Source organism: Oreochromis aureus, linkage group 11, assembly GCF_013358895.1.
Source record: "Oreochromis aureus strain Israel breed Guangdong linkage group 11, ZZ_aureus, whole genome shotgun sequence".
NCBI classification, from domain to species: Eukaryota; Metazoa; Chordata; class Actinopteri; order Cichliformes; family Cichlidae; genus Oreochromis; species Oreochromis aureus.
In genome coordinates, this window is record NC_052952.1 from 34,696,089 (window position 1) to 34,710,864 (window position 14,776).

At 38.1% G+C, this 14,776-nt stretch overlaps 1 protein-coding gene across 1 annotated transcript; it reads left to right on the forward strand.

Annotated features, from left to right (window-relative positions):
* The first annotated feature begins 3,828 nt into the window (after positions 1-3,828).
* Positions 3,829-9,089, forward strand: LOC116315389 (interleukin-21 receptor-like). The gene is made up of 9 exons (XM_031733670.2): positions 3,829-3,850; positions 4,101-4,194; positions 5,106-5,244; positions 5,357-5,514; positions 5,672-5,823; positions 5,924-6,089; positions 6,447-6,543; positions 6,626-6,710; positions 7,849-9,089. Exons 2-9 carry the CDS (start codon positions 4,125-4,127, stop codon positions 8,383-8,385), a joined length of 1,404 nt encoding a protein of 467 aa, XP_031589530.2. The 5' UTR covers positions 3,829-3,850; positions 4,101-4,124; the 3' UTR covers positions 8,386-9,089.
* The last annotated feature ends 5,687 nt before the right edge of the window (positions 9,090-14,776 follow it).

Below are 14,776 nucleotides of genomic sequence, written 5' to 3' on the forward strand. Positions count from 1 at the left end.
TGTATGGCCTAGCATAGCCTGTAAAGTTATTATGACGGACACATTTTATGAGTGAACTTGACTTTAAGTGACTTACAGGTTTCTTTGAAAAATACTTTCTTATATCCAGGTTCTTCCTTTTTGCTGCCATCCTCCTCTCCTCCTCGCAGCGCAGGCTTGCCGCTGCTAAAACTAAACAGAGCTCCCTGAAAGGCACAGCCAATCACATTGGCCATATTTGTCACATGACGTAGGACTCCAGTAGCGAACGTAATTTAACTCTTTCTGCACCGCTGGGTGAATGAGACGTTGACAGATCGTTTTTTTTCTTTCTATCGGGTTGTTTTTCTTTACTCGAAGAGATCAAATTATTGGTGGGGACAATTCAATAATCGCTGGATATTGGTGGGGACATGTCCCTTCCGTCCATGCCAAATCTACGCCCTTGCTGCAGACACACACAAATCTACCAAGGTCAAAGCTGGATCGTGTCCACACACAAGATTAAGACATTAGAACAGTGATTTTCACTACTTAAACTAGATTTTTCATTTAACATATTGGTCAAACTTACATTTTGATTATATATTTGATTAAGAATAAAGATGATTTACTATTGACAAATATGGTCAAGCTCGTTTTTAGCATCCGGTATTATTTCAAACATAAAAGTCTTGATGTTGTTTTAGACTCTCTTAGATGTAGGGAGAGGAAAGCTACAGTGCTTCAACCACTCTCTGTCCCACCTCTCCCGATGACCTATCTGAAAGTGATACTTGGGTATTTCAGTGATGGATTCCCTTCAAACAGTGATGTTGATAGCTTTCGTATGACGCTTGACCTTTGATTCTAGTCAAGTGTTTTGATTTTCTGTGGCTCATCTGCATGCATTTGCAAACAAAGCAAAGATTTTTTTTACATGTACTGAGCGATGTCGGTTTACTGTGAATGTGTCTTTTCTCACAATCTGATGTCTATCAGTTTCCTCTCCATGTCAAGTTCTCGTTCCTGGTTTGTAAATTGTTCAACAAATGAAAACCTGCTCTTTGTAAAGTGAACATCCAAGTCTAGAAATAATAAGAAATCAAAGGAAAACCAGTGGAGGATCTCAGTCATCTGTCAGGATTATATAATAAATGAAATAAAGTGTCTGATGTAGAGAGGAGCAAGTGTATTTAAACTTTATAGACAGTTAAAAGAGCTTTTGAATAATTTCCTACAGTTACCCAGTGCAGATTCTTTAGCTGTGGGGAACTGTGATCCATTTTATGTGCTTGACAGCTAGAATCTAATTTTTGGACAATTAAATTTTTGTTTTCTAACTTCTCCTCTCTACACCAGATTCTTGAAGTGTTTAGGAAATTACACATTTTTTTATACACGGCCCTCTATTTCCAGATAAGGTAATTCGATAAGGATTGTTTTTAATATCTGGTTGAGGATCAAGCACTTTTCTGCACAATTTCAGACACACGCACACCTTCAAACATCGAGTCATTTTTTTGCACAATCCTCAGTCTTTTGCACAACCCACTGTCATTGTTGCACTTTTCTATTGCACTGTTGTGTCTCTATCGTTCTGTTCTGTCTGGTGTTGTGCTGTCTTTTCTTTGTTTTTTTGCAATTTTTGGAATTTTTGCACATTGTACTTTATGTAGTCCTGTGTTGATTGTCTGTTATTTGTCATTTGTAGCACCGTGGTTTTGGAGGAACGTTGGCTTGTTTCACTGTGTGCTATACCACCATGGTTGGAATGACAATAAAGCCACTTGACTTGACTTGACTTGAGAATCCTTTGCAGTCAACAAGTGCCTAAAGTGTGGAACTCATTGACATCATCAAATGTTCTGTTTCATCCCTTGAGATGCTATGCCAGTCCTTTATGCCTTCAGTTGCTGATTTGTGGGTCTCTCGCTGTTTTCTTTTTAGTAATTAAAATGCATGACCTGTTAGGATGTGATCAAATGGATGACGCAAAGGACCTGCATGTGCGGCGCGGAGCAGCCATTTTCTGCATGCAAGGGATAAGCTGCGAGATCGTCTGTGTGTTCCGGTATTGCAAGTCAGCTGAGATTGCTGTGGAATGTAAGTGTTTATAGAAAATGTATGTAATACTTCCACATTTTTTTAAAGGAGCCTTGTGTGATTGAGCTCTTTGTATTTTGTTCTGCACAGACAGAGGCCACTGCCGTATTTTTGTGTTTTGTATTTTATTTTATTTCCTTTCCCTTATTCCTGGTATTGCCACGTTACCTCTCATACTGTTGATGTTCAGTACAAGTCCATATGGCTGCTGTTTGACAAAAGTAAAGGTCAAAGGACATTGTTGTTTATTCAGTCGCCATTGACAATAAAAACTGCACATTAAGAACCCCAGTAATTGTGTCCTGTGTGGCTAAGCATTTCCCAGGCTACATTTAAATGAACTTGTAATAAGAATTTAAAAAAAAAAATCTAAATCTAAAGTCACTGCCAAGCTTGTTTTTACAGTTTTTGCAAACAGCTGCGTTGATGTTCAAAACTTTTTCCACACCAAATGAGATTTAAATCGTGATAAGGAAAAACATTCAGAGACAGCCAGTCCCTCGAGCCTATCGCCAATCAACTTGTGGTTGGTAGCGTCACTGAAGTGTGAGAAACCCAGCAAAAGTCATAAGCAAACCAGTACAGTAGTTCTGAGATTGTTAATTGTGTTCAGAGCTGTGTCCGGGAGCTTCACTTGTTCTAGTGCTTAATTATCATTCTTTAACATGAAGCATTAATTCTTGTTGTTCTTTTTAGTTCCCATTTATGGTTTTGTAATTGTTGAGCTTTGGATGTCCATTACGTTACTGCTCCAGTCCTATTTTGGGGTCTTTGGGTATGTTATAGCTCCCTTAGGATTTCCCTGAGTGTTCTCTCTGTCTCATCTTCCTGTTTCCCCTCTGATGTGGTTCATTCATGTTTCATTCCTTGTTTCATTTATCTAAGCTGTTATTTTCCTGTTTATTTCCTGATAACTACTTTCCTCTTGTGCTTTGTTCAGAGTTTTAGTGGAGGTCTGTGCTCAGTTCCTCACCTGTTCCTTAATCGCCTTTTGTGTGTACACAGTCCCATTGTCTTATGCTGTTGGTTCTGTGTATATTTTCTGGTTTTATATTTGGTTATATCTGGTTCTATATTTTGCTGAAGACCTTGGATTCATCCTTCAGCTTAATAAAAAGGTTTTCTTTTTGTCCTGCATTGGAGTTCCTTATTCTGTAACCTACAGCACACAGAAATTACTTGTTTGGCTCAATATTTGAAACTTTAAACATGTTTATTATGAGCACTAATAGTTTAGTACTAAGAGTACTAGTAACAGTGTGTGTGTGTGTGTGTGTGTGTGTGTGCGTGTGTGCGTGCGTGTGTGCGTGCGTGCGTGTGTGTGTGTGTGTAGACATAATGGGTCCCCATAAATTGTAAACTTGTTGCACTACATTATGGAAGACCATCAAACCACCAAAAAAGTAAATACATTTAGGAAGAATAATTATTCTTTTTTCTTTTTTGACAAAGTTGATTTTTAAAAAAAGAAACTTTCACTTGCACGCGCACTAAAGCAAATAGTAATGCAGCCCTAAGTGACATAAAACAATGTCTCTTTAGGTTTTGTATCACAGCAAAAAAAAACTTTTAAGAACAGGATAATCTTCAGAAACTGAACAGTTTTATTAGTACAATGAAACTAAATTAAAAGCACGTGCCCAAACCAAGAAGGTAAGAGGAAAAAAAACCCCAATGACGTAAAAAAAAAAAAAAAAAAGACTTCCTGTGATGTGATTGATAAGTTTAAACCTCAGCTCTATGTCTCATTCACCGTCTGAGACATCAGTGGCACCACAGATCTGAGGTAATGGCACATTTACTAAAATATCATTGAACTCATGTCAGCTGCTGTTTTTACTGATTATGAAAACTTATAAACTTGATGCATTTTATTTGTTATTTTCCTATGACAAGTGTAGTTTACAAAATGATAAATTCCAATCTATTGTAATATAGATGAAATGGTACAAATTTCATAATACTGAAGGAGTAGATACATTGTAATACAAAGTTCAAAGAAGCTTAAAACATATATATTTTATTTATATCCACAGAGCGAGACCTGTGTTCAAAAAGACATGAAGTTCTGGCAGCCTCTGTTTGGGCTTTGGTGCTACGGCATCCTTAAAGTGACCAGCGGGATCGAAGGTATTCCTCATTTATATGGAGATGTTTTCCGCTTAGCTATGGGAATTCATTAGTAAGGCAGCTTATGGTTTATCTCATCTTGTGGCTGTATCATATCATCCTTTTCTTCCTACTATGATTAATTGCATAGCTTTTAATGTCATACATTCCAGTTGTCAGTCACAGTAGGAGGTTCAGACGATATGTTTAAATGTCAAATAGTCACTCATGTGATCTATCATTATATCACACGTTTGTTGTTTTTGACCTTTGATTAATATTTTGATTATTATAGATGTGGAAAGTAGCTTGATGTTTATCAAGTAAAATTTATTGTAATTTCTATTACTGTGGAGAAATGATGTACTTTTTACTCTGCTACATATTTGACAGCTGGATATGCTGGTTATTTACCAATCAAGGTTTTACATAAAAAATAAATAGAGTGCCTTCTTAAGGATTGAACCTTTTAAGGGAGTGTGCACATGGGACTCTATGTACTAGTATGTGATGACTGAGCTGCTAGCAAAAGAGATTTACCCTCTAAACTGGTGATTACATGGTTAATTGTATAAGGCACAAAAACATAGGAGTGTCCAGTGTGTCAAACAAAATAAAATTCTTTTCAATTTTTTTTATTTTGTTTTGCAGCTTCTCAGATTATCCTCAACTATATATAGCTGCACCTCTACCAGATTAAACCTACCCACTTATACATCCTTAATAGTCTTACACTGTTATATATATATATATTAATTCTAATGTTCACTTTTCCTTAAAAGGTCAAAAAAGACCTGAATAATTATTAAACTATTCCATAACTTACTATTCGTTCCCTTGTCATACATAAGCACAGCACTGAAGCAATCAATACCAGAAACTGTGAAATTATAATTGAATATTCCTTTTCTTCTACTTTTTTCTTTTTCTAGTTGATGTACCATCATGGATGTGTGTGAATGACTATGTACATAACATTACTTGTGTCTTCAACAACATCAGTGGTATTCCATTGGGAAAGAACAAAAAGAACTACAGCCTACATTTCAAAGAGAACTTCGAGCTGCATAAGTAAGTCTTTCTGAAATAAATACATAAAATACTTGATTCTTCTTACAGAATTGAAAGTGTGTGTTTCTGCTTCTAAATCCACAAACATGTCCATGTTCTGTTTTTGCTCCAGAAGCACTTTTTGTCCACTTGTGGTGATGAATCACAGATACTACTCTGAATGTGGATTCAACGATGTTCTTTGGATGAGTTTGGATTCCTATAAAATTGAAATTTGTAATGAATCTCAATGCATCAATTTAAAAAATGAATTTTATTTAGCACATCACAGTAAGTATGAATTACACTTGTAGTTGTTGTTTTTTCTTAATATGTTCATGTGCTTTCTTTTTTAATGATAGTCTGAAAAAAATGTTATGCACTCCATTGATGCTTAGAGGAACATTTTGATATACCTAAATATGATTTGATTGATATTTCTAATCAGTTCAGCTGAAACCACCGCCTGAGCTTGTGGTCCAAGAAACAACAGAGACTCTCAACATTACATTTAAAAGTCGGTATGATAAGCATGATTACCTTCATGAAAACCTCATGTATGAAATGTCACTTCAAACACCCGAAAGCAGTGAGACCAAAGTAAGATGAGCTGTTATGTGCAGTATATTTACTGAGAACTTGTTTTATTCTAAAAGAATCAAACAATAATTGTTTCTTAAACGTTTCCACCTTTCCACAGACTATTATTGTTCCACCCCAAAAGAAGTTTGAATCTATTAATCGGACATTGCACCTGAAACATAGTGAATATTGCATTAAAGCAAGATATATACCTCAAGGATATATAACTTCTGAATGGAGTGAATGGAGTAAACCAACGTGCTGGAAAAACAAAGCAAAAGAAGGTAAAGGACGCATTTTTCATAAGTACAAAAAGGCCTCTGTTATCATGGAGCTTTCTAAAAATATGCTAACAGTAAAATTCAACTACATTAGCTTTAACAATTTTATGACAATGATAAAAGAATGGATTTTTAGGTTTATTTAATGCTATTCATAATCACAAACATATTCAGTACGCTGCTCGTGTGAAGTCTGCCTTGTTGTCTTGTGAGGTGTTTTCTCTGAACAATGTTTATCAAAAACAAGTGCTGCTCTCTTCCCTTTCTCTCAGTGCTTTTGTAAAATAGCACAGAAATTTGATAGATAATGGACTTGCTGCCATCTTTGTAGTGTGAGTCAATAATTCTGTGTAATTTCAGAACCAGAAACTCTATTATTATTATTGGCCAAATATCTGTTCCCACTGTGTCTGGTTGTTGGAGCTCTGCTGTTTGTATTCTACAGTCCAGCTGCAAGGTAAGTCATCTAAGCTTTGGAATGATTGCATGTCTGATGAGGATAATGTGCCTGTTATTCATATTTTGTGTCTGTGTGGCAGAATGAAGATAAAAACTCTGTCCCACACTCCGTCCCCGGCTCCGTTCTTTCAGCCTCTGTATCAGCAACATAAAGGCGATCTCAAGGTGAGGAGATAAAGTGATTTCTGAAGGAGTTTTTGGTTTCCATGCTTATGTTTAGCTTAATTTTAACTTCTGTTAAAATGAATTAAGTGCAGGAATCCTAACATAAGGGGCAAAATGGAAGCACAGTATAAAATGACACATTAGAAATGAGATGTAAGAAGACCACATAATTAATGATAGATGTGTATAAGATTTATACACATCTATCACATAGTAATGATTACTTCACAGTCAAGGTCCATGGGTAGGCAGATAATCTGCTGTGGTTACCCCTAACAGGAACATCTATCGCATCCTTATTTATTTGATGTGTCAGTCAAAGACAGCATTCATAGTGTTTTTGTCACTTTAGTAACGTTCTGACGCTGCAAAAAATGTGAATACCGGCATATTGTCAAACTAGCAATGCAAACATGCTGAGTTTACTGTAAGGAGGTGTTCTGTCTATCATGTTGACCATCTGGTAACTGGTGATAAAAGAAAGCATTCAGCAAAATAGGATTTTGACAGTTCATCCGTCTTACTGAGATAAACCCAGTGGCTGTCAATCGTGTGACGCAGAGCTCCAGATCTTTCAAAGGATAAATAAACTGGAACTACAAGTGACTTTAGATGAAAAGTCGGCGCATCATTGAAACATTCGTCCTGTGCTACCATATTCATACCAAGTTTTATGGCAAATAACATAATGTTTGCTAACACGATTCAGTTAAAAACAGTTCATGGAAGCACAATCCTCAACTCTGCACTAGAAATATGAGTAGAAGAGTTCACGGTAATCCCCTCAGAAGCAAAATGAGACCTTTCAGTCAGAGTAAGAGTGGATGGCCAAATGATAACAAACACTGCTATAGCCTCACAAACAAGCATGAGAAGAAGTCTGTTTGTGTTCTTGGAGCGGTTCTACAAATGTCCCTTCTTGAGTTAATTGTTTGACTTTATGATACCGCTTTTATGATACCGCGTTGTTTTATTGTTTCATCATCAGCACAGCGGTGCTTTATGAAAAGAGAATTCTGAAACAAATCTTCTTTTATACTGCATTGGTACTTCATATTCTGAGAGTGCAGGTAGTACACAAGTGTGTTTTTTTCTACTGTGTCACACCTGATGCATCTTCATTTTGTTTACTTTGCAGGAATGGCTTTCACTGAAAGATAAAAATGTATTAACGCACAAAGTCGATGAGGTCATGATAAGTGATAAAGTGGCTGTTGTGCCAAAACCCAAGACGAAGGACCCAGAAGAGACCCAGACCTTCCTAAACCCTCCAGTGATTCAGCTGGCATTCCCTCAGTGCCAGACCTCCTATGTTGGCCTGCCTGGGATGGATATGGCTCCTGCTTCTATAGCTATGGTGTGTCCAGCTAACACCTCTTACACTCAGCTCCCCTGCTCTGTCTGGGAGAGAGGCAGAGAGGCAGAGATTGCCTCCTCTCCACCTGAAGATGTCCTGGAGATCAGCTGTGTTGACTCTGGGTGCAGCTTTGAGGATGTGACACAAAGCCCAGAGTGCAGTTTACCAAGCAGTCCTGTTGTTGAGACCCTAGCACCATGTTACTGTAGTGATTACTGCATTCTTAACAAAACAGCTGAAGGTGTTGTTCCTGTTTTATTGTCTAAAGAGAGCAATGTAAAAGTTTCATCTGATTCCCAGCAGGAGCACGAGAGTTAAAGCAGGAAATGGTTCTGTCAGTTTGTTTGGAGCCAGAGAAATTCACAAGAGTGGTGGCACTGACAGCCAAGGCTGTAGACCACATGGCAGAAGAGATTCCATGAAGTGGCTTGAAGCTGGCCAGTTCACTTGTTGCATGTTGCTGTGTGTTTTTGATAGCAGCTCTTGTTAAGCAAAGGCGGGTTTGTGCTTGAACTTCATACAACATTTATATCTGTTTAAATGTATGTGGTTATCATTTTTTATGACAAAAACATAAAAAACACCTTATAACACATAAAGTAGGCTTCTGCTTTGGCTGATTTGCAAATGTTAACACTGTTAGCATTTAAAATACTGACTGCAAAATGTTAAGACGTGAATGTGTGTGAATTCCACTAGAGCTTTGGATGATATGATTTTCTGTAGCTGTATGGGGCAAGTGCTTTGTTCTGTTTTTTTCAGTTTAATCTACCTTATTTGCAATATTACTTATAAATACTTTGCATTTAGCTTTTACTAAGAAATCAACAATAAAAGAGATAAAGATCCATATCTATGCTTAAATCAGTAACTTTGTTCTTGTTTTACTGACTTGTGAGAGATGTGTTTGGATCTTTCCTGAATCATCATCCATCTCCAAGTTGTTGTGCAGGTGATGCAAATATTCAGTGGAAACAATTGTTTTGAAATTTTCCTAAGGGAACAATAAAATGTAACCTCAATACGAAAGTTTCACTATTTATTTCTCCAGTCAACATAACCAGTGCTGTTGCTGTGGGTCTTTTAGTCTAAATCAGCTTTAATTTTTAGCCTTTATAAATTGTGCAGATGACAGTCACCATGGTGGACTGGGATGCTTTGTAACAGCCATGAAAACTGCTTTATCATTTTATTCAGCACACATTCAGGTTTTGTTCCTTTTATTAGCTGCAACATGTTCCTACATTTGGTACATCTTGGAAGCATTTGGGGGGAAAAAACTACCCACATTATGAAGGTGGTTTCTATCGTGAACTTGAACAGCTATTAAATAGATTCTAAAGTAAAGGTGGTTTCTTTAACTGTCACTTCTAAGGTGAAGAAGGATGTTAAACGTGAGAAATTGAGAGAATACTCTTTTCATACACATGCGTACAGCACACCTTGACAAATTTCTCCAGTTTTTCGCACCAAAATGAGATCATTCAGAAGAACTTTCTTTTGATTTTCAGTTATTTCTACCATTTAGGGGGATAAGTGGCCCCAAATAATGCCGGCAAAATTCCCTCTCACAGCATAACAGAGCCTCCGGAGTCTCTCATAGTACTGATAGATGGTTCTAATTTTTCATCTCTAATTAGTATGTAGCTTGGGGAGCCACACATATGTACCAAAAAAGTCCTTCTAGAAACAAGTAATGATCGCACTTGCATCATTATTGTATGGAGAATATATGTCAGAGACAAGATTTAGGAAAATCTGTAACTATTACAATAAAGAAAAGTCTAACTTTTGAAAACAAGTGAAGGTAGTTTTAATGTTTTAGCTTTTTTAATTGTATTTTTAATAAACTAAAATATTATTCACATCTAGTTTTAATTTTCACCTCAGCTTTAATTAACTATTACAACTTTGATGAGGGCATATACAATGCATTTGTAGAACCACCATCAAATTGCTGACTTTAGTCCAAAATAAGGTTTTCATTTTTTCCCATCTTGAAATTATATTTCTACCATCATTCACTGATGTTGTGCGAGTGTGCTAAAGATTTAAACTTAAAACTACAGTTCCCTGTGACTCCTTCGGCGACTGCGGCCGAGCAGAGATTCAAAGACCACCGAAGAAGAAGTCATTCGGCAGTATGGGGTGATTTAAATGTGGACGTTTAACTGAACCAAGCTTTATGTCGTATTTAAGAATTTCAACACCAGACTGTGGAGGTAGATACTTTCCTTTCCCCGGAACTGCTGTCATCTGTTGGCGGCTCGTTGTGTAACTAACATTGGGTAATAACAAGCCCGACTTCTGCGGTTGTACACCAAATTTGGCCGAAGAGGAAGCCGCGGCTGTAAACACTGTGACCAACGTTACCTGCGGCACCTGAAACGGCAGGGTGCAGGAGCACCAGAGGATGGTGGCCGAAAGGGACAAAGACATAAGAAGGCTGGGGTCCAAGTCAGACAAAAATAAAAGTGAGCTGAAGGTGCTGCGGCTTTAGGTGGGCAGAGTACGGCAGGATGAACTTTCCTGCTCTGTCAGCAGCGCTGAAAACCAGCCGAACAACCACCGCGTCAAGTCTGGTGGTAAGTACAATGAGTCGGTATTGAATTAGATGGAATCCACCCACTCATTTTTCTATTCATCTATCTGTTCATCACATGTAGGTGCAGCTGCTCCTGCACAAATTTCCCCCAAATGCAATGACACAGTGGCGGCTTTTCCCCGTCAACACGCCCACTCCGGTGAGCCCTCACTTGTTAAACAGGACCACAGTGGCTATCATTGATCGGAGGTGTGTGAGGCCAGTTTGCTGGACCAGCAGAGAGGGTCAGCATCGAGCCAAGTAACATTTGTCAAGAAAAACTATAAGAAAAAGGTGAGCTGGGGCTGAGTGAGTAATAACACTGAACACTGACTAGGCAGAACGATGCTTCTCATGCATGTTTGCAAAGTAAAACCCCCCACATAAGGCCATTACAGTAGAAATACATTACTTGAGAAACGTGACTCGTGGACAGACGCCTGAAAAAACAGTCAGGTTTTTAAACGAATGAGGTAGTAACAGGTAATTGAGCTTCACTCCTACACAACTACAGGTTTCAGTCATTTGTGGTTGGCAAAGTGTGCATAGATTTACCCATGAAGAACCTGGGGCAAAACAGTGAGCTGAGACTGATTTACTGATACTGCAGTTTTAATGCCAGTCTTTAATCAGTCAGAGGAAGGATCTCCAAACACACCAGAACTTCTCACATGATTTTCACTACACAATTATTGCCGAAAGAACCCCAGAGAAAATCTGAAAAAGAAAAAATTCTACTAGTCTAAATTATCCATGTATTTATTCTCTTCCACTTATCCTTGTCAGGGTTGCAGGAGCCTATCCAAGCTGTCTTCAGTCGAGAGGCAGGGTACACCCTGGACAGGTCGCCAGTCTGCCATAGGGCTAACACATAGAGACAGACAACCATTCGCAGCTATGGGCAATTTAGAGTTACCAGTTAACCTAACCCCACTAACTGCATGTCTTTGGACTGTGGGAGGAAGCCAGAGAACCCACACAAACACATGGAGAACATGCAAACTCCACACAGAAAGACACTGGCATGATGGTGGAATTGAACTCAGGCCCTTCTTGCTGTGAGGTAATAGTTCTAACCACCATGCCGCCAGTCTAAATGCCAAGAGAGAGCATTTTGCCTTTGTTGATGGAGAAGTGTAGATGCACTGTGTCGTTGTGGATGCGGTGCAGGTTATGTATGAGGACGGCAAGAAGGACAGTTGTGCAGCAGAAGTGACAGATGGATTCAAGGTGAGGTGGGATTACATCAGGGATCGGTTTTCAGGTCTGTAGTCAGATTAGAGAGGAGGTGGAGGTATGCACTAAGGAGATGAGGAATGAAAGGCAGCAGAAGCATGACAGAATTCATGTGTGTGAATGAGACAGGGAGACAGAGGTTAGGGTGAAGCAGCAATGAGTAAAGATAGCGAAGGTGGATGAGTTTAAATACGTGGGGTCAGCTATCCAATAAAACACAGTGCACAAGAAAGGCGAAGAACAGAGTGCAGGCAGGTGGAGCGAGTGGATTTTTGATAAAAGGATAGCTGCAAGAGGGAAAGGGAAGGCTTACAAGATGAGACCTGTTATGATGTTTGGTCATGGCCACAGAAGATGGAAGGAAGGAGGACATGTAGCGGGTTGGTGTGGCAGAAGAGGATGCTGAGGATTGAGTGAGATGGAGGCAGAAGAATAAAAATGAGAACTTTATGTATGCAGTACTCATGTTATACAAAAAATATCATGAAGCTAAAAAAGAGCATTGTGAGAAATATCTTGAATGCTAGGAAAACAGGGAAGTGGAAAGAAAGGGAAACAAAATATGACTTAAGTGAGCAGCAGTCTCCAGTGCTTCACCTAACAAAGCGACAGCTGAACTGTAAATATGCATCTCAGTTTGACATTGCTGGTTTGTTTGAGGAAGTGACTCGCTCCCGATTTGTGTGAGAAGTTGTAATGCTGGAAAAGTGAATGACTGAATGAAAGCTGAATGGCCGTCGACTTTAGTCATCCATAAAGTGTGAAGCTACAGGTAATTTTCAGAAAGTCAGGTTGTGACTAAAGTTCAAACTTTCAGTTTTACTTGTAGGGGTTTAACAACAGTACACCATCATGTGTTTAGGGATTGGAGTCAATTTTATACACATTTTCAGTCTCCCGTTTTCAGAGGCTAAAAAAAGGCAACAAAATAGTTCCTGAAAGAGAAGAGAGTTGTAAAAAACTACAAATGTGGTGGTGATGCTATTTTATTGGCATTTTAACCTGATATGGGCTTTTTTTAAGTATTTCGTTTATTGGCAGTACTGGCATGTCTACTAATAATTTCTGGTGAACGAGATTTTCTAGAATTGTCTTATCTGACATGTACCAGAAAGGAGGAAATAGTCTGCTCAGACAAACACTTCGCACTACTGGAATCACTGTGCATGGTTTAGGCCAGGGAGCGTTCCCAGTGTGCTGGGAGGGAGCTCAGCAGGGATCTTGGAGTTTAAAACCGGCTAATATCCGATTCGACTGCACTGGGTATTCATGATCTCGCTTCAGGTAATGTTTAGAAGACTTCACGCCTGCAGTGAATGTGTGAAAACTGCTTTCGAGTAACATTATGAAACTTTTGAGGGGAGTACTGAAAGTGGCTTGTTCATTTTAATGATTCATCGCATCGATGCTGAAGCAAAGACAGCGCTGTGTGTCTAGGTGGAGGCTTTTCACACCATCTTTGAGTGCAACCTGTCAAAAGAGGTTTTAGCACAAACGACCGCGGTGTTGAAAAAATATTTTTTTAATGTGTTTAGATAAACATTTCATCCTCTTAACTGTGCCCATTATTAATGGCGTTTAATTTGAAGACATTTTTTGATCATTTTCAGAATTTAAATACATAAACAGCACATCAGTCACATGGAAAACTTAAGTACACTTCTTGATTTAAATTAGAGTCATTAGTACCAGATTAGGTGACACTGTCTAATTTAAATAATGTGCATCTAGGCTTTACTGCCACTTTAAGGTAGTGGGGGTAAAAAGTGCGGGGGCATTTCTTAGAATCTGGTCAAGAGGTAATAACATGTCTAAAATATATGAATCATATCATGACACTGTAAGAAACATTCTTTAGGACTGGCTTTGTTAGCAATGTAAATCTCATTAAAATGTTGCAGGAAGATTTAAACAGCAGGAAGAAAATCCTCAAACATGTTGCAACAGAGACTGGTGGACATTTATGCAAAACACTTCACAGAAGTTTGTGCTCATTGCTTTCGCGGAAATAACCTCTGATACCGAGAATATACTTGTGTTTTTAAAATGAAGAATGTAACATGTGTTTGTGTTTTTGTTGAAAACACATTTAAGAAACTAAACTTCCCTTGCAGTGCCATTTAATGATGGTCCTCACATCTATAGGCACTGTTTTAAACAAAATTATCAGTTTGCTTTTCTAGTTCTGGTAAAGAACTAGAAAAGCAAACATGGCTCAGCTTCAAACAACTCAGTTTGTTTAAAGCTTATACATCTGACACTGTTGATGGCTGTCACTGTAAAATCAGCCTGTGGAATACATTGTCTTTAAGTCCAAACCTCTAGAAATGCAGCTTGAGAAAGTCACCACATGATCGTAAAACAGTGGTAACAAAGACATTTGAATTATAAACATAATACACAAAATATACATTTTTAATTCAGTTTCTTGTTTGTTTGGTTTTTTTTTTTAACTATCAGCCAGAACTGCAAAGAATGTGTAGTCTTTAAAGTAATCTTAGTGTGTTATTTTTGCATTTCAGGTATTAGATTGTCAATACAAGTATCTAAAAAGTAGTCTTTTTTTCCTGTATTCCTTGAAGTCCTTCAAAACTTTAATTTCAGTGCTGTGTTATGTCATTAACAACAGTGATCATGGAGAACCTGTCACTGAGAAATGCACCTTTTCTTTTCCCAGTGATGCTAGTGACATATCTTTACAGCCTTCTTTCTACAGCCCGGTCCACAATCTTCATTTATTTGAGTTTTCGTCAGGATTTTCTCTTTATTGTCTCTGAATATTGAGTATTTTTCTTCATCTCTTAGATGAATAAACCACTGTGCTAACCTTCTAACAATCGGGCTATCCACTTGTCTGCCTACCGCCTTTCTAGCTAGAATACTTGAAAA

Excerpts from the sequence above, each read along its gene's own strand:
- LOC116315389 (XM_031733670.2), top strand. The coding sequence starts at position 4,125 with ATGAAGTTCTGGCAGCCTCTGTTTGGGCTTTGGTGCTACGGCATCCTT. Across the intron at positions 5,245-5,356 it reads GAGAACTTCGAGCTGCATAA|AAGCACTTTTTGTCCACTTG; the intron begins GTAAGTCTTTCT and ends TTTTTGCTCCAG. Across the intron at positions 6,090-6,446 it reads GAAAAACAAAGCAAAAGAAG|AACCAGAAACTCTATTATTA; the intron begins GTAAAGGACGCA and ends GTGTAATTTCAG.